Below are 26,817 nucleotides of genomic sequence, written 5' to 3'. Positions count from 1 at the left end.
TTTGAATTCCTTATTTTTATAATGTTCTTTTTCTCATAAAATAGATGAAGTGCTAACTTTAAGCTAAATAAAACTTTTTGTCTCTTGATACCTTCAAATGTTGCTTTTCAGATTATTGTTTCTTGGAGATAAGTTAAGGAACTAAAGGTAAAACTTGAATTTTCATGGTTCCCTTACCTTTACTGGAATTTCTTTCCTGATATTTTATGATCTTTGCTTAACAGGTTTTTGAAAATTAATAATTTTGTATTTTCTGGGATTGGTTAAACTTTATAGTTTCTGGTTCTTAGAATTTTTAATGTTTTTTGAGAAATGTTTTTATTTCTTTGCTTATCTCTTTGCAATATTCAGGATCAAATCTGGGGTTTTGTGCATACTAGGCAAGTACTGTACCACTGAGCTACATCTTTAGCTCCTGTTATTCCAATTTATATTGATATATTTGTGACTTTTTTCTTTTAACAGTTGTCTCCTTTGCTAATACACAAGGTCCGTGGAATCTAGGACTGCTGCCTGTTGACTAAAATGTTTTGAATTTAGTTTGAAGCACAGTGCTGGCACAGTGCTAAGTATTCAGCTATTTGTTGAACAACAGCAAAAAAATTTTTTTTCAGTATTAAGAATTGAACCCTGGAACTCACGTGTGCTAGGCATGTACTCTACCACTGACCTACCAGCTCCATCTCTATTTTAAATTTTGAGATAGGATCTTGCTATCCTATCTCAATAGGATAGAAGCTGGCCTTGAAATGCCAATCCTCCAGTTTCCTGAATTGCTAAAAAATAAAAACTGCCCTAAACTAGTAATTTGCATGCTAAAGTACTTCCTGAATTGCTAAGAAATTCCAGACCAGGAGGCATCAGGACTGAATCCCTGTATTCCATGTGGCCTTGTCCATTGATTTCCCATCCTGTAAATCAGGGAAATCTGGAGGCCGAAGTCTGTTTGAGGAAGCAGCCAGCACAGTGACTAGGAGAATCAGAACATGAAATCAATGTTTTCTTGTTTTCATAGCTATGGGCACCATGTAGACAAAGGAAGGTATTACCTTTTCTCTCAAGACATAAGCTCCTGTTTCTTGCTCTTGATAAATGTTTTTAAAGGACACAAATTATAATTTTTTTTTACATTGATTATTAAGATTGTGCAAGTTTCAGCTTTTAGTAGTTCTGTGCATATAATAATGACTACCTGTATTTGCCATGCTTTATCTGGGTTTTAACTTAAAAAAAATTCTTTTTTTTTTTTTTTTTATACTGTTTATACTGTGGATTGAATACGGGTGCTTTGCCACTGAGCCACATCCCCACCATTTCTTATTTTTATTTTGAGACAGGGTCTTGTTAAGTTGGTTAGGCTCTTTTTTTTTTTTTGAGAGAGAGAGAGAGAGAATTTTTTAATATTTATTTTTTAGTTCTCGGCGGACACAGCATCTTTGTTTGTATGTGGTGCTGAGGATCGAACCCGGGCCACACGCATGCCAGGCGAGCGCGCTACCGCTTGAGCCACATCCCCAGCCCCTGGTTAGGCTCTTGGTAAATTGCTGAGGCTGGTCTTGAACTTCCAATCCAACTGCCTCAGCCTCCCAAATTGCTGGGATTACAGGCATGTACCACCATGCCCAGCTTAAGTTAACAATTTTATCTCTGAATTTAAGTCGATTTTGTGTTTACAAGAGTGGCATATAATTTTCTCTTTCCTGTGTACTTCTATAGTTTTTGTTTGTTTCTATAGTGTTCTCACAGTATTTTATTATGAAAAATTTGATACTGACATTTAAATAATTCTAAGCGCACATGGATGAACCATCTAGATTCTGTAGGTTAATATTTTGCCATATTTGTGTAATTACTTATATATCCATCCCTTAGTGCATCTCTCAATCTTGTTTTACAGATGTATTGAAAATTGTAGACATCATACATTTCATTCCTATGTACTTTAGATTGCACATTACTAGGTTTGGGCAGTTTTTTGACATGAGAATATTATTTATTTATTCAGATGTTGATGGATCTTTATTCATTTATTTATATGTGGTGCTGAGAATTGAACCCAGTGTCTCACACATGCTAGGCAAGTGCTCTACCACTGACCCACAAGCCCAGCCCCGAAGACATCTCTGTCCACACACACACATATATAGAACCCCTGCTTGAATTTTGATTGAGATTGCACTGAATCTTTAGAAAAGTTAGAATTGACATTGTAACAATATTGTCTCTTCCAATTCGTGAACATAATTTATCTTTCCATTTATTTAGGTCTTTAATATCTCTTTGTATTATGATTTAGATATGATGTGTCCCCCAGTAGGCTTGTGTGATAGCCAGAGTCACAATGTTCAGAGGAGAAATGGCTAGATTAAGAGAGCTATAACCTAATCAGTTTATTCATCCATTTCATGGATTAATAATTTGAAAGGACTACTATAGACATGTAGGTGTGGCTGAAGGAAGGAAAGAGTTTTATTTTGTTCCTGGTGCCTCAATCTTGCTTTCTGCTTCCCAGTGCTATGAGCTGAACAGCTTTCCTCTGCTGCACCTTCCTACCATGATGTTCTGCTTTACCCCAGGGCCCAGAAGAATGGAGTCAGCTCACTGTAGACTGAGACTTCTGAACCCAAACCAAACTTTTACTCTTCTAAGTTGTTCTCAGATATTTTGATGTTAGTGACAAAATGCTGACTAACATACTTGAACATTATTTAGTGTAGAATGGAAATAATTGGCTAGATTTAGTCCTACATGTTATGTTATTTGTTGCAAATTAAATTTTTTAAAAGAGCATTTATTTTCTACGGATTGTATGTAAGAATAGAATAAATTTTTATGTATCAACTTTGTATTCCAGAACCATGCTAATTCATTCCTTACAGTAGTTTTTTAGATTCATCATTTACAAATAGAAATGTTTTCTTCTTTTCTGACCTTTTATGTCTTATTTTTTCCCACTTCTTATTGCCACAACCTTTAGTACAATGCTAAATAGAAAAGGTGAGCATACTTGTTTCTGATGTCAGTGACATACAGTTTAATCTTTTATCATCAGTTAAAATAGTAGCTATAAACTTTTCAGTTGTCTTTAACATATTGAAGACGTTTCCTGTTATTCCTCATTTGCTAGTGTTTTTTTAATCAGCTATCCAAGTCTGTTAATCAAGTTTTTTCTTCATTCTTTTAATCTAGGGAATTTTATTGACTTTTGAATGTTAAACTGTTTTTTACATTACTGGGATAAATGTTATTTGTCATGGTACCTTTTCCTTTTTTGGGGATGGGTACTGGAGATTGAACTCAGGGGCACTCGACCACTGAGCCACATCCCCAGCTCTGTTTTGTATTTTGAGACAGAATCTCACTGAGTTGCTTAGTACATTGCTTTTGTTGAGCTGGCTTTGAACTCATATCCTTCTGCCTCAGTTTCCCTAGCTGCTGGGATTATAAGTGTGCACCACTGCGCCCGGCAGTAGCTTTTCCTTTTAATGTATTAAAAGGGTTACTTTATGCTTTTTCTGTTTTCTCAAGTCATTGGTAAAGGTCTTTTCTTTTGTAATGTAAGTATTTAAAGCCCTAAGTTTCCTTGAAGCACTACTTTAGTTGCATCCTGCAAATTGTGATATGGTGTATTTTGCCGTCATTTAGTCCATACCTTAAATTCTGCTTTTTGATTTTGTCTTTGATTCATGATTTAGAAGACTTTTATTTCATTTCCAGATATTTTGGGTTCTAGATATCTTACTTAAATTATTGATTTAATTGTTCTGCAGGCAGATAGTGTACTTTGTATAATTCTGATTCTTGTTCAGTACATCTTCTATTTGAATGCTGTTTGTTTTGGGTCAGTTTGGTCTCTCATTTGCTGAGAGAATGGTGTTGATCTACTATAATTATAAAATTGTTTAGTTCTCCCTTGAATTTGGTTCATTTTTATCTATTCTGAACTATTATAGACATAAACATTTTATTACTGTTACGTCCACCTGGTGAATAATTGTCCTTTTTATTATTATGAAATGAACCTCTTTATTCTTCATTATACAGTTTGTCTCAACATTTCTCTTTTTTGGAAAACGGCAGTTGTTGCCTTTTATTCTTTGTTTACATGATGTATCTTTTAGCCTTTCTCTGGTTTTGTATTTAAAGTGTGTTTCTTACAGACTTTCTTACAGCTATTAGTAGTGTCTTATGTTTTTATCTATTGTCAGTTCTTGCTTTTTTTTTTTTTTAATGTGCCACCTACTTAATGTCTTTTTTTTAAAAAATCTTTATTTTATTTATTTTTATGTGGTGCTAAGGGTCGAACCCAGGGCCTCACACGTGCTAGGCAAGTGCTCTACCGCTGAGCCACAATCCCAGCCCCCAGTTCTTGCTTTTTAATTGGAGTGTTGAGACTATTAATGTTTAACATAATTTTTGATATGGTTGGATTTGAGAATACTGTTATTTTCTGTTTGTCTTTTCTATCTACCTGTTTTTATGTTCCTCTTATTATTTTCAACTGAATTATTTGAATTTGTATAGCATTTCATGTAATTAATGTTTTGGATTTTTGGTGATTCCTCTTTGCATTTTTGTGTTAGTTGTTGCTTTAGGAATTATACATACCTAACCTCCACAGTCTATTTAGAGTTAATATTGTACCATGTCCCATAAAATAATGGAAACCTTGGTTTCAGGTTCTTTTTTTTAACCTATACTCACTGATCTTAGTTGTAGGTATCATATATATGACGGTTAAATGGATGAAAACCCAGCCACAAAATATTTTAAAGAATGTAGGAAAAAATCATTTATATTTACCATTTTTGTTGTTTTTCCTTTTTTTGTTAAAGATCCAGGTTTTCCTTTAATGTCATTTCCTTTCAACACGAAGAACTTTTGTCAAACAGGTCTTCTACAGATGAAATCTCTTGATCTCTTCATCTAAAGTATCTTGTTTGCCCTTATCTCTAAAGGATGTTTTTGCTAGATGTTGAGTTCTGGTTGGTAATTCTTCATTCCAGAACTTTTAAAGATGTTTTAGTGTTTTCTGGCCCCTATTTTTTAATAAGAAATCCATGATCATTGGAATAATTTCCTAGTTTGTATTATTTGTGCTCTTTTCCCCCCTTATTGCTATCAAAGTTTTTCCTCCCTTATTTTCATCAGTTTGATTATCTTGTGTCTAGGACTAATTCTATTTATTTTTAATTTTTTGTTCTTTTTAGTTATACATGTCAATAAGGTGTATTTTGACATGTTATACATACATGTGCAGCTTCCCATTCTTGTGGGTTGTACATAGTGTGGAGTTAAACTGGTTTGTGTGTTCATATATGAACATAGGAAATAATGCAGGACTGGTTTTCTTGAGGTTTATCCTAAATGGGATTTGCTGAGCTTCTTTAATGTGTATATTTATGTCTTTTACCAAATTTGAGAGGTATTTCTAGCTATTGTGTCTTCAGAAGATTTTGTATTTGTCCCCTTTTTCTCCTGTTTTTGTGGGATCCAGTGACATTTGTTAAACGGTTTGTTACAATCACATAGTTTACTGAAATTCTGTTTATTCTTTCCTGCCCCTCTCTGTTCTTCTGGTGGGATAATTATTGATCCATCTTCTAATTCATGGTTTACTCTGTTGTCTCCATTCTGCCCTCGAACCAATCCATCAAAATTTAATTTCCGTTATTTTTTATTTCTAAAATTTTCATTTGATTCTTTTTTACAACTTCTGTTTTTCCATTTAGAACTCTTATTTTGTCATTCATTTCAAGCGTAATGTCTTTTTTCTTGTCAATAATTCTAGTTGTTGTTATTGCTTTAGACTCTTTTATTGTTTGAACATCTAGTCACTTTAGGCTTGACAGCTATTGATTAAATTTTGATTGTCTGGTCAAAGGACTTCATTTCTGTTGGATATCTAGCTGCCTGCTTTGCCTGAGGACCACTGTCATATGGGGAACTTGTGAAGGGGAGAAATGGGAAGTGTTAGGAACTTGATTTGGCACTCATTTTGAGAATACTAAATTTTAAACCATCACAAAAAATGAATTTATTGACAACAAATAATGCTATTAAGCGGTTCTAAATTTAAAGGCAGGAGGATCGCAAGTTCAAAGCCAGCCTTAGCAAAAGTGAGGCATTAAGCAACCCAGACTCTGTCTCTAATTAAAATACAAGGGGCTGGGGTTGTGGCTCAGCGGTAGAGTGTTCACCTAGCATGTGCGAGGTGCTGGGTTCGATCCTCGGTACCGCATAAAAATAAATAAAATAAAGGCATGTGTCCAACAACAACTAAAAAAGTATTTAAAAAAATAAAATCAAAATAGGACTGGGAATGTGGCTTAGTGGTGGAGTGCCCCTGAGTTTAATTCCTGGTTATGAAGTTCCCTAGTTATAAAACACAGGATCAGTGTGTGGTAGTCACTTCTTCAGAGAAGGTTGCATATGTAATTTTGGTTTATTATTAAATAATAATAAGTAACAATAATAAGAAATATTAGGAACTATGATGTGATAAGTGGGGTGCCATGTTCTGTTCTTTAAGTTGTAGAACTGGTTAATAGCATTATTTGTTGCCATGAATTCATTTTTTGTGATGGTTTAAAATTTAGTACTCTCAAATTGAGTGCTAAATCAAGTTCCTAAGCATTCTAAACTCTGATCACAAATTGCTTTGCTCTTCCTGTTTTGTTTTTTACCCCTAGTATATTTCACTGCTGTGTTTACCTTAGCCAGGCAGCTCTTTTCTGTTCTAATGGCCTTGTTTGGTTGTCTGTAAATAACTGTTAGTAAGAGGAACATGTTCTTGCCCTCTTCCTTTTGACGGGCTGAAATGAAAAAAACCTAGCTATAAAATATTTTCTTTAATATAATAAAATGATATTTTTAATCAATTCTTAGGTGTGTGGTTTGGACTGGAGATGAACGGGTCTTTTTTTACAATCCTACCACTCGTCTTTCTATGTGGGACCGACCTGATGATTTGATTGGAAGGGCAGATGTTGATAAAATTATTCAGGAACCCCCTCATAAAAAAGGATTGGAAGACATGAAGAAATTAAGTGAGTTTTAAATTAGGAATTTCTCCTCTAATTTTAATATTTTTTTAATGTTTTTATAGAAAGTGAAGATATTTTAGGAATATTTAATTTTTAAAAGTAGATTGCTATGCTGGTTTGGTGTGATGAAGGTAAAAATACAAAGAATTTGGATAATATTGTGTTTTGTAAAAAATTTTTTTAGCTTATTGTCCTTTATCATTATTTTCAGTTAGTTCACGGTAGATATGCTGGAGATGATGTTATTTGCTTTATGCTTATTACTACTACTAAAGCACTCCTTAGTGAGTGAGCCTTTGGGCACTTTTTGGGACCAGTGATATATATATATTTTTGGCAGTAATCAAAAAGTGCACAAAGTATTTTTTAATATTTTGTTGACTAAAATTTTCTTGTTTTAAACATTTAAATAGCATTTCAATACATTGAGTACAAATAATTATAAAATTTTCATTGTGTATTTTTTGTACATTTCTTATTGGCAATTTGCCTGTATTGATATGAATGTGTTTTTATAGACTCCCCCTGCCTCATGTAGTATAGAAGCACAAAAATCATTTAATTCTATGAGTAAAACAACTCTTAATATATGTCTTTCTAGTGATTGAGAGATTTTCATGTATTATTAGATATGTGGTTTGGACATTTTCTGCTTACTAGTAATTTCCCACTAAGTGCAATTTGCCTATTTAGTACTGAAGGTATAGGCACCTATTTTGTTTCCTTTAGCAATGTTTGTTTTATAGGCATGATAGTAATATTTTATGACCATAGTATTAAATGATGCCAAGAAAGTATGTGACTTACTTTTGTTCTTTTATGAGTCTGTTTTCAAAATATTTGATTCATTTAGTTGATAATACATTAAAATGCATCAAAAAATGTATTATAAGTCCAAAATCAGGGAAATTTTTATGTATTTGTAAAACTAAGCTTTGTATAAGAAAATTTTCAATATGAATGTAAAGGGAGGATAAAGAGAACCATTATTATACTTTAATGATTTTTTATAAAAATGAGTATTAAGTGGATGTTTTATGCAAATAATGATGTTTTTAAAGAAATGGTCGTAAAATGTATGTATTTAACTGTTTATAACACTATTTGAAATGTTTTTGCCAGGGCACCCAACCCCAACAATGCTGTCCATCCAAAAGTGGCAATTCTCTATGAGTGCAAGTGAGTGAAATACCTATAAATTAGTTTTTTTTTTTTTTTTTTAACTGCTTAAAGGAAGTGTTCTGGTAGTGATTAGCAGAATCTATGCCTATATAATTCAGTGATTGCCTGCTTATTTTGTTCAAAGTTTTAATTAAATTTTGTCTCATAGTTAAAGAAGAACAAGAACTAATGGAAGAAATTAATGAAGATGAGCCTGTCAAAGCAAAAAAGCGGAAGTAAGTAATATATATAGTTTGTGTGATTCCAGATAGATTTACCTTTTAACTTTGATTAGATTATCAGTTTGTGATTGCAAGGCACAAGGTACTATTTGTGTTACTAGGATGCAGAAGTCACGTTGCTCTCTTAGACTTGATATTAAATATCTTTGTTTTATAATACAGAAATGGTATCCTTTTTGTTGCCAGATTTGGAGAAGATTGGTTATTCCAATATGTATTATGAAACTCAGTGGCATTTTAGGAATTAATTGATTATTCTTTATAAAAATTCACTATGTCTAAATTTTATTAAAATCAGTTTTCCCATACAAATCCCAGCAAATAACATTTTGGAAATTTCATAAAAATAGACATACTTATCTCTCTTTATATGCTTATCTTATGACTTAACCTAGTCCTTGGGTCTGGTCATTACTACTTGGTATGAAGTAGGCCTGTGAGCTTAGAAAGTACTCTGAGAGAAAAAATATTGCTAGAAACAGAAGAATTAGCTTGGCCAGTACTCTGGAATTGGGTGAAATATGAATGTTACCTATTATGGGAGGTGGGAGGGTGGTGGAAGGTTGGATAGAGGGGTGTGTGTGTATTGTGGGAATGGGACCATTATTTAGCAGCAAAAAGGAAAGCTTGGATACATTATTAGGGACTGTATAATTATAGTCCTAATTGGAAAAGGACAGATTGAATGCAGCCAAATTATGGCAAGGAATGAGTATAATAATCCCTGTCAAGGGTGGTTCTTTTTAAAAAAAAAAAAAAAATGTTATTGGCAACAGTATTAAAGAAATTAAGATATTAAGGAGAATCACTTTTAATCTGTCACCTTGACACAGCTATTCTCATTTTTATAGTTGACTTTTTAGTTCTTGACCAAATGTGTTATCAGTTCTTTTAAAAAAAAAAAAATTCTAGAATAAGACATTTGTATTCTTAATTATTATAAATGACTGTATTCATTCTGTTTATACCATAATTTTGGATGTTTCTATGATGTTAAACTTTTAGGTTGTTTTTAATTGTTTGTTCTTATAGACAACTCTGTAAGGTTTTTAACTGCTTTTATCAGGAGAATGTCAAAGAAGTCCTTTATGTGGATTGCCCGAGCTTCTCTATTTAGGTACAAAGCTAAAAGCCTATTTTTCCTGGCTTAGTTTTTCTTTTATTTCTTTTATTGAGATAGATAGTGATAGTTTGTATTGTGACATTTTCATTTAATATAATTCTATAAAGGTTATTTACTTTCATTAGTTATTATATTTCTTGGATGTCTTAACTCTTTAACTATTTAAATACTTCTTAAATAAATTATTTTAAGAGGGTATATTGTTTGGCAAATTGCTTTTACCTGTTTGTTTTGTGCATATCTTAGGTCACAGACTATCTCGCTAAGTTCCTGCAGGTCATGGACTCTGTCTTCTATTCTTTTGATTCATTCCCTAAGTTGTTATTTACCTCTCATATTTATGGGTTAGCCTTAGTACCATTTAAATCTCCTGGGCTACCTATTGTTTCCTATATAGCATGCTTTTGAATTACCAGTAGATTTCTATAGGAAAAATAATCAACTTTGTTAATGCTATATACTTAGCAGATCATATTTTTTAAAAAAGATTTCTTCAAATACACCTGAGTTATTGAATTCCTTTTTGGATTATTTACATGAATAGGCCTTTTTTCATAGTAATATGTGTTGAGAGGTGACTTGATTTCATGTTTAAAATTTTACTTGAGTACCACATGAGCAACAGGCCTGCCCTTAGTCCTGAGATACATTTTTGGAGGAACAAGAAGTAGTTTAAAAAGTCATTGATGAACAGTTCTAATTCCTACTACTACTACCTAACTACTCCTGGGCCTATGTTGCTCTCTGGGACCTGTCCTTCAACTTAAATCTCAACTTATCACCCAGAAAGTGAGTAATAAAAATGTCAGGTAGGTAAGGTATATATCTCACATATCCACTTGGCCAAGTTTGCAGATATTTTATTTTCAAAATAAATGTTTGAGATTACTAAGACTTAATACCAGTTTTTATTAGATTTTAAAAGTATTTTATGAATTTATAATATAAAAATTTTGGAGAATACCATTTTTCTATATCATTTCAAGAACTAAAACAGTTACATCCTATGCTGTTTGAGTCTAACACATAGTTTATAATCAATGCTATGCACTTTTTTTTACCCACTTTGTAAGATAGTTTACTTTCTGTATCAATTAGTATCAGGGAGAGACAGCACATTAAAGGTATATATATATATATTTTTTCCCTAACAATGCATCCATTATAACATCATTAGAAACTTGTAATTTTATTATTAGATTAAAAGTTGTTTATCCCTTAGAAGTCATTTTAAACCCTCAATATAACTTGTTTTTGCCAAAAATATGCTGCTCAGTAGTGAGTCTTGAAAATTCCATTGATTTTAAGATTTTAATATAATTTGTTATTAATATTTTGTCAGTTGATGCCTTATGTTTTATTTTTCATAGGCGAGATGATAATAAAGACATTGATTCAGAGAAAGAAGCTGCCATGGAAGCTGAAATTAAAGCTGCCCGAGAAAGGGCCATTGTCCCTCTGGAGGCCCGAATGAAGCAGTTCAAGGACATGCTGCTAGAGAGAGGGGTCAGAAAACAATCTTTGGGGGAGATATTTCTGTTTTGTATAAGTAATATAAATATGTCTTGCTAAAAGGTCAAATCTAAGGTTAGTGCTCATGTTGTAGGGGGGATTAAGGGAACCCTATCAACTTAATTTGTACCTTTTCTTTGAAACAGCCTTTTCCTTGGCTAATTATATCATGTTTCACTAAATCCCATTTTACTGTCCTTTTAAGTACAAATAACATTTAACATTTATTGGGTCATTTAATTTTGGTGAGTAATATATTACGAGTATTAACATTACAGAATGGCGGACTACTTCGGATAGGTAAGGTATACATGATTCTTCTTTAAATATCTTCAGAGTGGCTTTTGGTGTAAGGAGAACTGCTGTTTTTTGATATTTTTAGAAACTTAATTGAGAAAGAAATTCAACATTTGGGTTATATTCACAGATTTATTTGAATGAGTATGACTGTTCAATTTTAAATCATAACATTGTTCACATGATTGGAGATAGTGTGGGAAATCAAAATGCAAATCCTCAAGGCTTTTTCTGATGTACTGTTTTTTTTAAATGTCACACAGTAGTGGTTGTTTTAATGAGTAATTAAGTGTGTGTTATTTCTATATAATACAGAAATGTTCAGAGCCAATTAGTGTGGAAATTTGCTATTGCTAGCCTCCCGCTGCTTGTCATTTATTAGTGATGGAAACTTTCAGTTTGGTTTTTATGTCTGCTTTATAAACAGATGTCCTGTAGATTTCAAGAAAAATTATGACCTTTATGTTTTTAGAGCAAACTTAATCATGAGGCAATACATTTTTTATTTTAAAGGTGTCTGCTTTTTCAACATGGGAGAAAGAGTTGCACAAGATAGTTTTTGATCCTCGATATTTACTTCTCAATCCTAAAGAAAGAAAACAGGTAAAAGGAAAATAACATTGTAAGAAAAGTAAATGTCATTTGACAGCATAATTTTTTTTTTCCCCTAACACAGTACTTCAAAAATAGTCTTTCATCTGAGTACATAGTCATTTATGGGCCTTTGTGTAGACTTTTCTGCCTCAGAAATACTTGGATAAGTTTTCGTTTATGGACAGGACGAATTCTTTTTTTTTTTTTTTTTTTAAACATTTTGTTCTTATGATACATACACAGTGAGGACATGTGTAAGGAGATTTTAAAATTTATTACAAATGCTTTATTCATTTGCTTTTTATTGGGCAAAAAATGCAAATTTGGAGGAAAATGGCAAAATAAAGATGAGTAAAAAGTGGGGGAAAACTCATATATAGCCCTAGCCAAGAGTTAGACCACCGATGAACATTTTTATTCATATTGTTCTTTACCAGTATGTACATGTGTATGTATATAGATAGTACTCAAAGGCATATACTTGTGTCTTAAATACACCACACACACAAGTTCAGATCTAAGTAGCATCTATTAAACTGTTTTCATCCTAATCTTAGATGATGGACACTTCAGGCTCTCTGCTGAACTAGAGTTACCTTATTACTGAGCTTCCATTTATTATCTCATGGTGATTGCTTTTTTCTTTAAAGTATTGTACACTTCGAATTTATTTAATTATTGAATTGTCAGAATCATTCTGACACAGATCTCTGTGAATTGCTGATATTTGAGCCACTTAACTATAGTGCTGTTGAGCTATGAAATTTCTTTTGGTAACAGTAGAATTCATCTTTTTAAAATTTTTTTTTAATTGTAGATGGCCAGAATACCTTTATTTTATTTATTTTTATGTGGTGTTAAGGATCGAACCTAGTGCCTCACACAAGCGCTCTGCCACTGAGCTATAGCCCCAGTGTTCATCTTTAATATGTATAATATAATGATTAGAAAATTCACACAGATGGTATGTTTTTTGCATGTAAGCCTAATCATAAACTTCAATGAATAGAGAAGATTTATAAATTTGCATCTGTGTTTCAAGCTTGATAGCCTTTTTTTTTTTTTTGGTGCTGGGGATTGAACTCAGGGTCTTGTGCAGGCAAGGCAAGCACTCTTCCAACTGAGCTATATCCTCTTCCCCCATTTTTGTTTTTAATACTGTTTGTATATGATCATCTCATTTTCATCCCAATTGATGGCCCTAGCAGAACCTATAAATCAGCCTTGATTTTTCATTTTTCCCATTTCCTTTATATCATCAAATCTACCTTCAAAACATTTTCTAAATCTAACCTCTTATTCACCATTTTCCTTACCAACATCCTAATCCAAGCCACTATAACCAGCTCTTAATCATTTGTGTAGCCCATAATCAGTTTTCCTACTTTCATTCTTGCTCCTCTTAGTGAAGTTCTTTTTCGACACACCAGCCAGACTAGTTTTAAAGTTTAAGTGATATCAAATGTAGTCAATGTTCCCTTGCTTAAAACTGTCTTAATGTTTTCCATTTCAGGTAGGGTAAAACATTTTATATGTACTCAGTGCTGTTCATTCATTGTAGTCACATTAGCCTTGATAGTCCTTGAATAAGTTCATCATTTTCTGGTATTTGCTATTTAATCTGCCTGGAATGTTCTTCCTCCAGGTATTAGCATAGTCAGCTCCAGCATTTCATTCAGGTACTTGTCCAGGTGCCTTTTGATCAGTCTGTGTATTATCTCTGCCTTCTTTATTTTCTGCATGGCACATTTCTAATTGTCTAGAATTACATTGTTTAATGTATATCTCCTACTATAGAATATAAATTCTATAAAGGCTGGAATGTTGCTTTGTCCATTGTTCAGTGTATAGTGCCTGAATCACTGCCTAATCTAAATATCCCAAGTCTTATTTTAAATGTTTTGTGACTTAATTCTTCATGGTACTGCATATTATTTCTATTTGAATGAAATCATAAGTAACATGAGAACTAAAATTCTTGACCCATTTGAAGGCATTCTTCAAGCTGATGGTGATTATCTCCATAATAGAATTATACTTGAGAAGTATATTCTGTTTTTTTAAAAAATATTTTTTGTTATAAATGCACACAATGCCTTTATTTATTTTTGTGTGCTGCTGAGGATCAAACCCAGTGCCGTACACATGCTAGGCAAGTGCTCTCCCAGTGAGCTACAACCCAGCCCTGTAATTCTATTTTAAACAAAAACCCTACCTAAAGTTTTTTTGCCTGGTAGCATTTTTTTTCTTAAAAAACAGTATTGTTTTTAAGAAAGGAAGGAAGGAGAGGAGAAGTTAATATCTGGCATTAATGTGTATGTGTATATAAATGTGTGTGTATGTGTGTGTGTGTGTGTGTGTGTGTATATATATATATTTGCATAGAAATATAAAATATATGTATAAAATATAAAATATATATTTGCATAGAAATATAAAATCAAGGAAAAAACAAAGGTGCTAAGTTAACCATTTGTACTTTGTAATTTCATATCTGTAATTTGTGCATTGATTTGAAAAACAAATAATTTCATTGGAAAGCTTCATAATCTAAAATGGCATGTCTTTGATTTGTCTTTTCCTAGTTATTTGTAGATTTACATGTAGTTTGCATTAGTATAAAAGATATTTTATATTAAAATTATTTTAACATACAGTTTCACTTCTTTAGTCTTGTTTTGGATAAAAGGTCACTTAAGAGAGGGTAGAAATATTTTTGTCTGTTAGGTTTAACTTTTAAATGAATAACATTTTTAAAAGAATGAGATTGTTTCCGTTCAGAATTTTAGGTTCTGATGTAGATAATAGTTATGCTAACACTTTAAAATGAGTAGTTTCTTATATCAAAATAAACAGTTAAATATACTGTACTAGTCAAGCTTTTTAATGTTGATAGTATTATGGCATGGTAACATTACCTGTGTGATTACTCAGGATGGTCCATCTAGGATTGTTCACTAAATCAATGTGAAATTATAAATGAAATGGATATGAGAAATAATGGAGACAAATACTTAAGAAAACTACACACAGAAAAGTCTAAAGATCTTAAATGAAATTTCACTAAATGAGCTTGTCATATAATCACCTAGATCTGCCATGTAATCACCTAGATCAAGTAATAAAGAGTTTTACCAGCACCCCAGAATGTACCTTTAAGGGCTAGGTGCTATAGAATTTAATGTATTTTTGTTGAGGCCCATAAATCTATTGACTCTCCCAGTGTGTATTATAGTTTTTGCGGTGGGGGCGGGGGTTCTGATTTAACCCAGGGGTGCTTTACCACTGAGCTATACATATGCAGCCCTTTTTGTTTTTTATTTTGATACATAGTCTCACTAAGTTGCTTAGGGCCTCACTAAGTTGATGAGGCTGGCCTTGAATTTGAAATCTTCCTGTCCCATCTTCCCTAGTCACTGGGATTTTAGATATGCACTATCATGCCCTGTGTTATAACATTTTGCTCATGAGTTACAGTTCTAAGAAAATAATTGCTTAAAATAGAGAACATACAGCCAAGTATATTGGAAAGTATGTCAAAAATAATTTGGAGAAACTTGGAAGCTTAAAAGAACTTCTGAGGCTGGGGCTGTAGCTCAGTGGTAAGCTTTTGCCTAGCATGTGTGAGCCACTGAGTTCAATCCTCAGCACCTCATAAAAATATAAAGGTGTTGTATCCATCTACACCTAAAAAACCCAAAAAAACAACAACAAAAAAACTTTTTAAATTGAAAAACAAACAAGAAAAACTTCTGATTTTCTTTAAGATGTATCTCAGAGAGAGTGATTCCTAACATTGGCCTGGGATATTCCAGAGGAGGGAATATGAATTCTTTCTAGCACCTCAAAAGAAAGTTAATAAACATTCTCTTATAAACTTTATAAGTAAGAATAGGTGAGAAAGGAGTTTGAAATAACTTTCTCCCTCCCTTCAGCATACAAATACGTTCACATGATTTATAGCAGTGGTTTATTTAGAGGGTATTGAAAGTTACCGATATGTCTAATAGGGGGTGGTTAGGTAATTGTAGGTATTTCTGTACAGCTTTTAAAGATTGGTGATTATACACTATTTTGAGACTAACCTGGAAAGGTGCCTATGGTATATTAAAGGAAACTTTTTTTTTTTTTAAACTTCATGCAAAGATGTTTGTCTCCATATTTAAAGTGCCAGATAGTTCTATACTTTGTGTTAGGAAAAACATTAGAGGGCTTTTATCTACCTAAAGCATTTCTCTTGTCTTTCTGACTAGCTTTGTTATAAACTGGTTACCTGTACACTTGCTGTGTAGCTGCTGTCTTTCAGCATGACGACTCCATATAGATATCCTGAGGATTGCCTTCATCTCTCTTTGTTTTTTCGGTCACTTGTTCTCTACATTATAAGCCTTTTCTTTTTTGTTTTATTCATTTTAATTTATCTGAAAGAGAGCATTCAAAGGAAATAAAATTTTTGAATTCTTACATATTTAATAAAGCCTTTTTTTATATGAATTTGGAGTTGGTAATCTTTTTTTTCTTTCAGGATTTTGAAGATATTGCTCTGCTTTTAGTTTTCAGTGTTGTTTTTAAAGCCATCCCGTTATCAGTTCCTTTGCTCATTTTTCCTACTCTCTGTAAGCAAGTAGGTTCTTCCTTATTCCTTACTTTTCTAACATCTCTTTATGTTATATGCCCTGATTTAAGAGTCCATTGTGCTGGGCTCTTTCAGTATGGAAACATCTTCTATTTCTGGGAAGTTCTCCTGCATTCCTTTTTTTTCCCTTCTGGTTTTCTGTTTTGTTGTTCCCAAATTGTGCCACAAAGTTCCTAAATCTTTTTTCCTTGTCTTTTTTTTTTTTTTTTTAAACTTATATTTGTCACCCAACTCTCAGTTAGATTTTCATTTCATCCCTTTTAGTTTCTTAGAGTTTTTTTTGTTTTGTTTTGGGTTTGTGTGTTTATTATCTTGTTTTATGGCTGCAATTGTCTTAATTGTATGAGGTTTTTAGGATTTTTTTTTTCCTTTTAACTTAAATCTTAAATCATTTTATGGTGTTGTTTTTGATAATAAAGCTCTGTTTTTAATGTTTCCTTATATCTATAGCCTTTACCTCAAGATTAGGACCACGGAATCTTTGGGTGCTCTTAGCATCTGAATGAGCCCTCATGATTAGGGATTTTGACTACAAAGTGCTGGCTTCAGGGCAGTTTTGTCTCTAGTAGCCATTTTTGATTGTCGTAACTGAAGGGGTATTGCTGGCATCCAGTGGTTAGAGGCCAGAAATACTGCTGAATATTCACCCCAAAATGTTAATAGTGCCAAGGTTGAAAAGTCTACTGTGGGGTGATTTAGGATGGTTTGTTGAGAGTCCCCTGGAGCAGCTTTATCTAGTTCATTTCTTGGTAAGTAGTATCCCAGTAAAAGGGTACAAGTCTTGTTGCTTTGGTTCTGAGAGAACTTTATTAATATTTGGTATGTATTTAGAGAATCCCCACATTCTGGGTCTGGTATCCTCATTACAAATACAAGATTCCCCAATTCAGAGAGATTTTGTTTACTTGTAGAACTGGCTCAGCAAGTTTTTATTTATTTTATTATTATTATTTTATTATTTTTGCTGTGCTGGGGATTGAATCCAGGGCCTTGTGCATGCGAGGCAAGCACTCTACCAACTGAGCTACATCCCCAGCCCCCAGCAAATTTTTAATGAAAAGAATCAGATAATCAATATTTTAGGCTTTGTGAACCATACCGCTTCTGTCACAACTCTGTATCTGCTATTTTAGTGTGAGAGCACCCATAAATACATGTAAAGGAATGAGCATGACTTTTGCAATAAAGGCTTTATTTATGGACTCTGAAATATGGATTTACTCCTCATGTGTCATGAAATTCTTTTTTTTAACCCTTGTGAAATGTAAAAACTATTTTTGAACTGTACAAAAACAATCTGCTATCTAGGATTCTCCACTCCTTTGTTCTGTAGAATAGTATTTGTCTTTTACTGGAGTTTAAGAACTGCAGTGTCTAGAAACTTAAAGCTGGTTAAGAGATCTAGCAATTGAATAGCTTCTTAAACAGGCTTTCATCAGATACTCCTTATTGTAGCTGTACCACACCCACACTTATGTAAGTGTCTGGTGCTATCAGTTTCTGAGCTGTTTGAGGATTCTCTGTAATAAATAACTAAACAAATAAATAAATAAATGGCTCCCCCCCGCCCCGCTGACTGCTGGATAATTTCTCTCTCAGGTCTTATATCCTTTACCACTTGCTCATTTGCTTTGCAACTTCTCAAGTGGCTTTCTCTTTCTCATTTCCCTGCCTTTTATGGTTTATGACTTATAAATAAATAATTTTATTAGGATTTGAAGAAGGTGGAAATTAGACGTATAGTTATTATCTTGATTGCACTTTATTTATTTTGGTGTGGGGTCTGCCTGTATTGCCCAGGCTCTCCTTGTATTGATTCATCATCCTCACACCCTAGCCTCACAAGTAACCAACGATATGTTATTAAGTAGTGGAGAGTATATTAATTACTCATTTTGGTGAAACTAGTCTTAAAGAGAAGCATTGAAATAAAATTAAACTATAGGTTCCATGTTATTGGTTTTTGTTTTTCTAGAAGACATTAGAAGGACTACGATTTCTCTTAATACTTCTAAAATTATTTGAAATTACAATAAGTAACTGGGGAATATTCCAAAATTAAATAGCATTTTTCCCCCTTTCTGGATACCTAAGCAGAGTGTGGTATGCTAAGTATTTCATTGAATCTTTAAAACGATCACAATTTGCTACATAGATAATCTGATTTTAGTTACCTATATTTAAAGGTTTTTTTCCTATTACAGCTTGGACAAAGACATTTTTGATAGTTAAATTACCTGTATGAAAGACTGACATGTCAAATTGGTATATTTTTATGATAGGTGTTTGATCAGTATGTAAAGACCAGGGCAGAGGAGGAACGCAGGGAAAAGAAAAACAAAATAATGCAAGCCAAGGAAGATTTCAAAAAAATGATGGAAGAAGCAAAGTTTAATCCAAGGTATGTGATTCATTACTGATAAATAACAAACGATGTATTTCCTCTTAAAATAAGTTAAAAATATATCTCTACCTTTTGGATATTTGGATATGAAAAGCTGTGTTTGACTTTGGTTTCTACCATTTTAATCTTTATTCTTAAAGTGTTTCCTTTAACCAGGTATGGTGGCACTTGCAAGTTCAAAGCCGGTTTTGAGAACTTAGCAAGGCCATGTCTCAAAAATAAAAAGGCTGGGATGTGGCTAGAAAGAAAGAAAAAAATGTATCCTTTAGAGGACCCCTGCAGGTGCCCTAAGGAGGTTACCTTTGATTTAAATGTTTCCCTTTGGGAATAAATTGTTCTCCAGGGACTGGTAAATGATATAAAATTTGTTCTTATCTTCATAAAGTTTTAAGTATAATAAATTGCAGAGAAGAAAAATTATTTTGATTCAGTTAAAATGGTAAAGGACTTTTCATCTTTAAGTTTTTTTTTCTACGTTATCTTGTGTAACATTTTAAATTGCTTGTTAATGTGTGTTATATATGAAAAGGATCAAGAAAATGAGACATTTTAAACTCATGTCTAGCATTATAACAGTAATTAAAGCAATTATTGAATATTCTATGTGCTTAGGTGAACTTAAAAGAATACATTTTCATATATACATCTTTTATCTTATTGAATATTCAGAATAGTCAATATTTAGATACTTATGGCATATCTGTTTTACAGATAAGGTAAGAAAATCAAATTAAGTAGTGAAGTTGGGATTTTAACTTGAACCCAGTATTGTGCAGAAGAGTACCAGTAGGGAGAATTATTCTTAATTTATGGATTAGTTGGAACAACAATGTATTAGGTTGCTGTGCATACCTTGGTACATGGAGAAATTTTTCTTTTCCTTTCTTTTGTTTTTGGAGCAAGGTTTCATTATGTTGCCCAGGCTGGCCTTGAACTCTGGGTTCAAGCAGTCTTCCTATCTCAGCCTCCCAAATGCTAGGACTACTGGTGTGTGACATCACACCTAGCTATGAAACTATGTATTTGTTTTGGCAATGCTGGGGATCAAATCCAGTACTTCACTAGGCAAGTACTGTACTAGTGAGCTTTACGTCCCTATCCTCATGGAAAATTTCTAAAACTATAGAGTAGAATCCTGGAGTCTCTGTGTATAAAAGTTCATCTTGTTAGTGGAGGTAGGGAAGAGTGATGGTGTTGTAGATAATATATTTGGTATAGTTTTATTTTTGAAATGTGAAACGAAACCTATGGTATTAAAACAAATTTCAGAAAATAAAAGTAATAGAGTATTTGTGACCATGAAGAATGTAATATTCTTCAGGGGGTTGTAGAGTTTCAGACTCTTCAAGTGGTCTTGATTTTTTTCTTAGTTAGAAGGATAAATTCATGGGTCATAGTTGACTGTGCTATAAAAGACATTTTTGGGGCAGTTGAGGAAATTGGAATATATGTTTGATAGTAAATTATATTTGAAAATTCTTAATTTTCCTGAGTTATTGTGGTTATGGTAGAAAACAGCTTTACTCTCAGGAGTTGCATGCTGAAATAGTTATAGATGAAGGTATATGACATCTGTAGCTTATTTCCAAGTGATTTAATAAGATCTAGTTATTAAAACTCTTTATGGGTCTGGGAATAATCAAAACTCCAAAGAGGTTTTCCTTTTGTAGATCTAAGTCTTATTAAATCACAGTATCCTGCTGGTGTTATTTTTGGGCAGATAGAATTATTAAAGTAACTCTACAATGCAGGTTACTTCAGAAAATTAAAAAAAAAAAACACAGTGTGCTATATTTCTACTTTGGTACATTTAATTCTAACATATGGATTAGGCCCATTTCTAGTTAGTAGAAGCAAACGAGGAACTTAAAAGTGAGAATACTGTCCATGGAATTAATTTTTTGCTTTGATTTGGAAAACCACTCTCACAAAAGTCTTAATAGCGTCTAGTAAATATAGAATGCTGGGGATTGTTCCAAGGGAAAAAATGACTGAGCATTACTTAACTGTGCCTATTCCTTCTCTGTCTTTTTCTTTAAATGGAAATTTCAGGTATGCTATGGTCAACTATACTTCCATCTTGCCTGGACCCCTACCACCAACTCACTCATTTCCCCCAAAAGTATTTCGTTTTAACGTGTTTTAAAGTAGTGTTTTTCAGGATTAAGTATTAGTCGTGTTAAAAAAAATATGCACACAAATCTAATGATATGATTTCATTTTAGCTCATTATAATAAAAGATAATATTTTATTTTATAAGTAATGTGTAAAATGATTCAATTTCACTTCTACACTTTGGTTTTGCGTTTTAAAAGATTCATTCTTTAAGCATAGTAATATGTTATTTTAATCTTAAAATTATAAAACAAGGTGTTTAATTTATATGAACACAGATGTAATGGACTTTATTATCCTTTTTCTGGGATACAGATTTTTGTTTTACTTTAAAATTTTATTAAGGCTGCATATTCTTTTTTTAAACCAGGTTTGCAGTATAATCTATTGTTCAAAATATTGAGTTAATGCAATTTGACATTGTGACTAATTTGATTTCATACAAAAGATAATTATAATCTGGCTTTGTTTACCCAGAGTATAAAAATAAGTTACCTATGAGTGCTATTTTTAAATTTTTAGTTAATGTCTTAACTTTGAAATTCTAATCAGTTAATTTTTTAAAAATAAGTTGTAACAATTTTTGTTTTAACACATATAAGGGTGTATTTTTCTTTTTGCATTGGAATAGTTTTTTGAGGGGAAGATAAGCTTTTTCCTTCTAAAATATGCTAAACATATGGGGTATTTTATTAGAAAATTATTACTATTTTAAGTTGAATACTTCAAATATTTAAATATCTACCAAATATATTTGAAAGTTTATAATGCCTAGTATTCATATTTTTTTTAAAAAACACCTAACATTATAACTTAACCTGCTTAGAGTTTGCTGAACTTTGGGGGTCTGTAAATTGATGTTTTCATCGAATTTAGGAAGATTTTGGCTAGTATTTTTTCTGCCCTCATTCACTGTTTGCTCTTTTGGGGGGGTTCTATTTACACATATGTTAAAGTGTTTGATATTATCTTACAGGACCCTCTAATCTTTTTTGTTTGTTTGATCTCTTTTGATTAGATGATAGTTATTGATCTAAACCTAAAGTAAATTACTCTTTATTTTACTATATCTATTCTCACATGAGACGTATCAGGTTCATTTTTCCTTGCAGGTTAAATTCTTGTTTTCTATTTTTCGTATCTCTGTTGAAACTTCCTCTCTCTTCATTTATTAAGACCATATTTTCAATTGTTGGAACCTATTTTAAAATCTTTAATTCTTCCAATGCTATTAAAATAGCCGTTTTAAGTACTTGTCTTCTTAGAATAGCATCTGGACATTTTGTGTTCAGTTTTTACTAACATAAATTTTTTTTTTTTTTCCCTATCACTTACAAGTCTCTTTCTGTTGTGGTTTTTTTTTAATTTATTGAAAATATTGACATTGTGGATGATATGTAGAGACTCAGTCTGTTGTCTTCAGGTGAAGAGTGGGAATTTTTGTTTCAACAGACATTTTAATTATCAGGTATCCCCTTAATTTTAGGCTTTAATTTGTTAGGGTAGATGTGTTTTTCTCAACCTCCTAGCTCTCTCCCTTGTGGATATTTTGTGTATTTTGTTAGCTTGATAACTGTTTTTCCTCCAGCACTGATGAATCTCTATTATTTCTTTTTTGCTCTTAACCCTGTGACACCATGGTAGGAAAGCATTTTCTGGTTGTCCAAACTCTTGGGCAGTTTGGCTTTATCTGTGGACTCTTCAGAAGTCACCCTAAGTGGGATTTTTCTGGGTTACTCTCTCTATAACTTTTCCTTCTCCTCTTCTTCTTCCCCACCCCACAACCCCAGTTGTACTGGGAATTGAATTCAGAGATGTTGTATCATTGAGCTAGAAACATCTCTAGCCCTTTTTATTTTTTAATCTTGATGTAGGATCTAGGATCTTGCTAAGTTTCTGATACTGGCATTGAACTTGTGATCCTCCTGCTTTAGCCTCTGGAGTCATTAGGATTTGGGGGAGGGGGTCCCAGGGATTGAGCCCAAAGGCTGTTAAGTACTGAACCACATTGCCAACCCTTTTTAATGTTTTATTTACAGATAGGGTCTTTCAGAGTTATTTAGAGCCCCGCTAAGTTGCCGATACTGGCCTCAAACTTCAATCCTCTTATCTCAGCCTCCCTAGCTCTTGGGATTACAGGCATGCACCACCATGCCCAGCTTCATTGGGAATCTTTATAGTTTCTTCCTCTACTCTTTTAGCACCCAAGCTCAGATATTTTCCTCTTGTAGCTTTGGGACCACTATGCTCCACTTGCAGTCTGGCTTTCTGGGAAATGGAAGGAAAACTGCCTGAGGGTCAATGGCAATAGGACTTGTTTTGCGAATTTCTCTTCTCTTGTTTTCTGATGATCCCTAGAAATTAGTTGCCTCATACACTTTGTACAGGGTTATAGTTATTTAAGGAAAGAAAGCTAATGCAGTAAGAGTTATTTCATACAGTTAGAAACAGGTTTCATTTTAGGGTAAAAGTAGATGAACTCCTAAATCTGTTGAAGTATAGATATTCTTTGATCTCTGATCTCCTGCCTCTTTTTTTTTCTTTTTAAAATAGTTTGTGTGTGTACGCATATGTATATATCTATTTGTAATTCCATGTTGATGGCATAAAGGTTACTAATCGCATTTTCACTCTTTAGCCCATTTTACTTGTTCTTTTTGTGTCTTATTATTCATTGTTTAGGTAGATTTTGGGATTTTGTGTGTCTGGTATATATTTTTACTGGGAAAATGATATCTTCTCTACACGCAGAAGTAGCTCAACCAAAGTTAGCACACATATCATTTTGTTACAGAGTTACTTTTAGTGAATTTGCAGCCAAACATGCTAAAGATTCAAGATTCAAAGCAATTGAAAAGATGAAAGATAGAGAAGCATTGTTTAATGAATTTGTGGCAGCTGCAAGGAAGAAAGAGAAAGAGGATTCGAAGACCAGAGGTGAGAAGGTAAGATGGTTTCAGTTCCACTGTGCAGTTCATGAGAATGTGAATGGGAAAGAACTAATCTGGTGCTGTTTCTAACCTCATTTATGGGCATAAATAATTGGACCTATGTTTGCTTTTTGTTTTTTTAAGTTATCTTTTACAATTGTTTATATGTATATGTGCTATCAGTTTACTTCCATGATACTTATTTTAGTAGTTGCACTAAATTATATAGGATTGCTTTACATTTTATTAACACTAAAATGCCTGGTAAGTGCAGAATTGGCTTTTAGGACTGCCTGCTCAGTGGGACCTGCTAAATGCCTGCTAAGATTTCAAAACTCTTCATAGGTTCTAACATTTGAATTTCAAAGAACTTCTTCTTTATCTTTTTTTTTTTTACCCCCTAAAAAAATAGCATTTTAGTGACTTTCTAATCTTTCAGTGAACCTATCTTACATATAAATTATTGCTTATCAAAAGTAAAGGTCAGTTATAAAAGATTAATAAATTCCAAATGTCATTTGATAGCAATGTCAGGAGTAGAGAGGCACTCACCACTGAGGAGGCAGATTGGTGGGGAGAGAGCACCAGTGGTGTGTGAACCATCAAAACATGCAGCCATTCTCCTTAGCGTCCTGGTGTGCTTTATGAATGGGGGGAAATAACCTCTGGAACCTAATCATTCTTGACATTTAAAATCACTGCTTATTCTGGGAAGTTAAAACATTACAGCTTATATTAAGAAATGTTAATGAATAGTTTGTTTCATTTAACTTCTAGAATAACCTGAAAGAAAATCAAGTAATTAAATGTTTAATAGTGTATGATAGTTTTTATACAAGTTGAATGTGTTTCTTTGCATTTTTAACCTAATTTTCTTTCTCTGAATGCTTTTTTGTAACTATTTTGTATATTCTGTTTTATAATGAGTGGGTAGACTTTACAGTTTTGTGCTGTGCGGCCTGCTAATCAGTGCAGTCTGACAATTGTCATCTAACCTGCAAACTATTATGGGATTCCCTAGTGAGGAAAGAATTGGTATCTCTATATGATAACATTAGCCCTTCTCAGTTCCTGTACTTAACTTTTTTTTTTAGTACTTTTCTTTGTGAAATGGTGAGAATTTTGCCCAGAATGTGTTAATTTAAAAAATGAAATTAAGTAGACATGATATATAAGTAAATTATCTATTTTTTTTAATTGCAAAGTAATAATAAATCAGGAAATTGCTAAAGGGAAACATCTGAGCCAGTTTAACAAATGCAAAATCAATTCTAACTAGTCTATCAAAGGAGAAATTGTTAAGGGTTTAAGTGTAGTATATTTATATTCACATTCTGAGAATATTTGATACATGAAATTTTATGACTTTTCTTTCATGACTTCCACTGTATTATTTATATTCTTATGAAGTATATTGTCTATAAAGGCTTAAAATTAACTGACTTCTGGTGAAATCTGTTTTTCTTTTTTCTTAAGTAGCAAGTTTTTGTGTGTTTTTTGTTTGTTAGTTTGTTTTTTTTTTTTTTTTTTTTTTTTTTAGAGACTATCTCTCTGAGTTGCTTAGAGCCTTGCTAAATTGCTGAGGCTGCTTTGAACTCTCAGTCCTCCTGTTTCAGCCTCCTGAGCTGCTGGGATTATAAGTTTATTTGTTTACTTTTTTCTTATAAGCAAGTTTTGTAAGGTTGTGGTTCAAATACATTTTAGAATATCACGCTTGATGTTACATGTAATGGAATTAATCTTCTTTTAATGAAGTTGGTATTTTTCTCTTTTTTAAATTTCCTGCTAAATAAGTTAAATAATTTTGTAATAGGGAAGAAAACAGGGAGAATATCTGGATCTTGACTTGAAGTAATGGTAAATGACAATTTATAACATTGATACAGCTCTCAAATAACTTGCACAGATAAGCCACTTATAGCCTGCCATGATAATCTCTCCCAATGAAAGGAAGTTAAAATTTAATTTTACTTATGGTTTGTTTATATATGATAAATTTTTAAAAACTATATGATAACCCTTACTTTATAGGGTTATCTAAGTTAATATGAATTTCTTTGGTTTAGAAAAATTCCTGTTTGTTAGAAATTGTGTGTTTTAACATAGGTGTTGTAAATTTTGCACTTAGTTTTTAAACAAATCTAGGAATTTGTTTTCATCATACAAAGTAGACAAGATGAATAGAAATTATATCACTACTATCAAGTACTTTCTTTTTTATGACAATTTTTTTTGTATATTCTGAAAATTTGTTGCTTTAAAATATTTGTTGCTTTAAAAAATGTCCTTCACCATAGACAATTTGTGAAGCACTGTGATAGAGCCCAAATGAGTGTTTTCTTAATAACTGTCTTGAAATATTGGGTTTATGAACATTACTCACTAATGTAAATGGAATTAAGAGCCAAATTCAGCGGTGGAGAGATCCACAATTAATTAGTTCTTCTCTTCTAAAAAATATTTCTGATGTAGATGATATATTTCTTATAACTTTACAAATGTTTTCCAGGAAGGATCTTAACCTCCTTTAATAAGAGAAATGAGGTTGTAAGGGGGATTGATAGGGTAGGAATAGGCAGAAGGAATGATTCATTTCTTTTTGTACACACATCTTAAATTCTGATTGCATTTCTAATTTCTTATTCCCTTAGGCAGAAATATTTAATCCCTATGGTGGGGAGGGTCTTGACATAGTCAGAATCCTTTGTTGAAATGATTTTGGCTACACTGGGAACATATCTGTGGTAGGAATACAA

At 32.5% G+C, this 26,817-nt stretch overlaps 1 protein-coding gene across 6 annotated transcripts in view; it reads left to right on the top strand.

Annotated features, from left to right (window-relative positions):
• Positions 1 to 26,817, top strand: part of Tcerg1 (transcription elongation regulator 1) — a 65,360-nt gene that overhangs the window by 27,950 nt on the left and 10,593 nt on the right. For 4 of the 6 annotated variants that reach the window (XR_011707591.1, XM_071612262.1, XM_071612261.1 and 1 more), the window contains 8 exons: positions 6,889 to 7,049; positions 8,169 to 8,225; positions 8,377 to 8,443; positions 9,516 to 9,566; positions 10,943 to 11,078; positions 11,895 to 11,984; positions 18,894 to 19,012; positions 23,926 to 24,076. Coding sequence is in view for 5 of the 6 variants with exons in the window: in XM_071612262.1 (XP_071468363.1) it covers positions 6,889 to 7,049; positions 8,169 to 8,225; positions 8,377 to 8,443; positions 9,516 to 9,566; positions 10,943 to 11,078; positions 11,895 to 11,984; positions 18,894 to 19,012; positions 23,926 to 24,076 (832 nt within the window). In the remaining variant the exon portion in view is untranslated. The remainder of the gene's footprint in view (positions 1 to 6,888; positions 7,050 to 8,168; positions 8,226 to 8,376; positions 8,444 to 9,515; positions 9,567 to 10,942; positions 11,079 to 11,894; positions 11,985 to 18,893; positions 19,013 to 23,925; positions 24,077 to 26,817) is intronic. The other 2 variants (XM_027927716.2, XM_027927715.3) reach the window with 1 other exon arrangement.

The sequence above is a fragment of the Marmota flaviventris genome, chromosome 5, assembly GCF_047511675.1.
Source record: "Marmota flaviventris isolate mMarFla1 chromosome 5, mMarFla1.hap1, whole genome shotgun sequence".
NCBI lineage: Eukaryota > Metazoa > Chordata > Mammalia > Rodentia > Sciuridae > Marmota > Marmota flaviventris.
The sequence above is the reverse complement of the archived record's forward strand: the minus strand, read 5'-3'. Positions and strand labels throughout refer to the sequence as shown.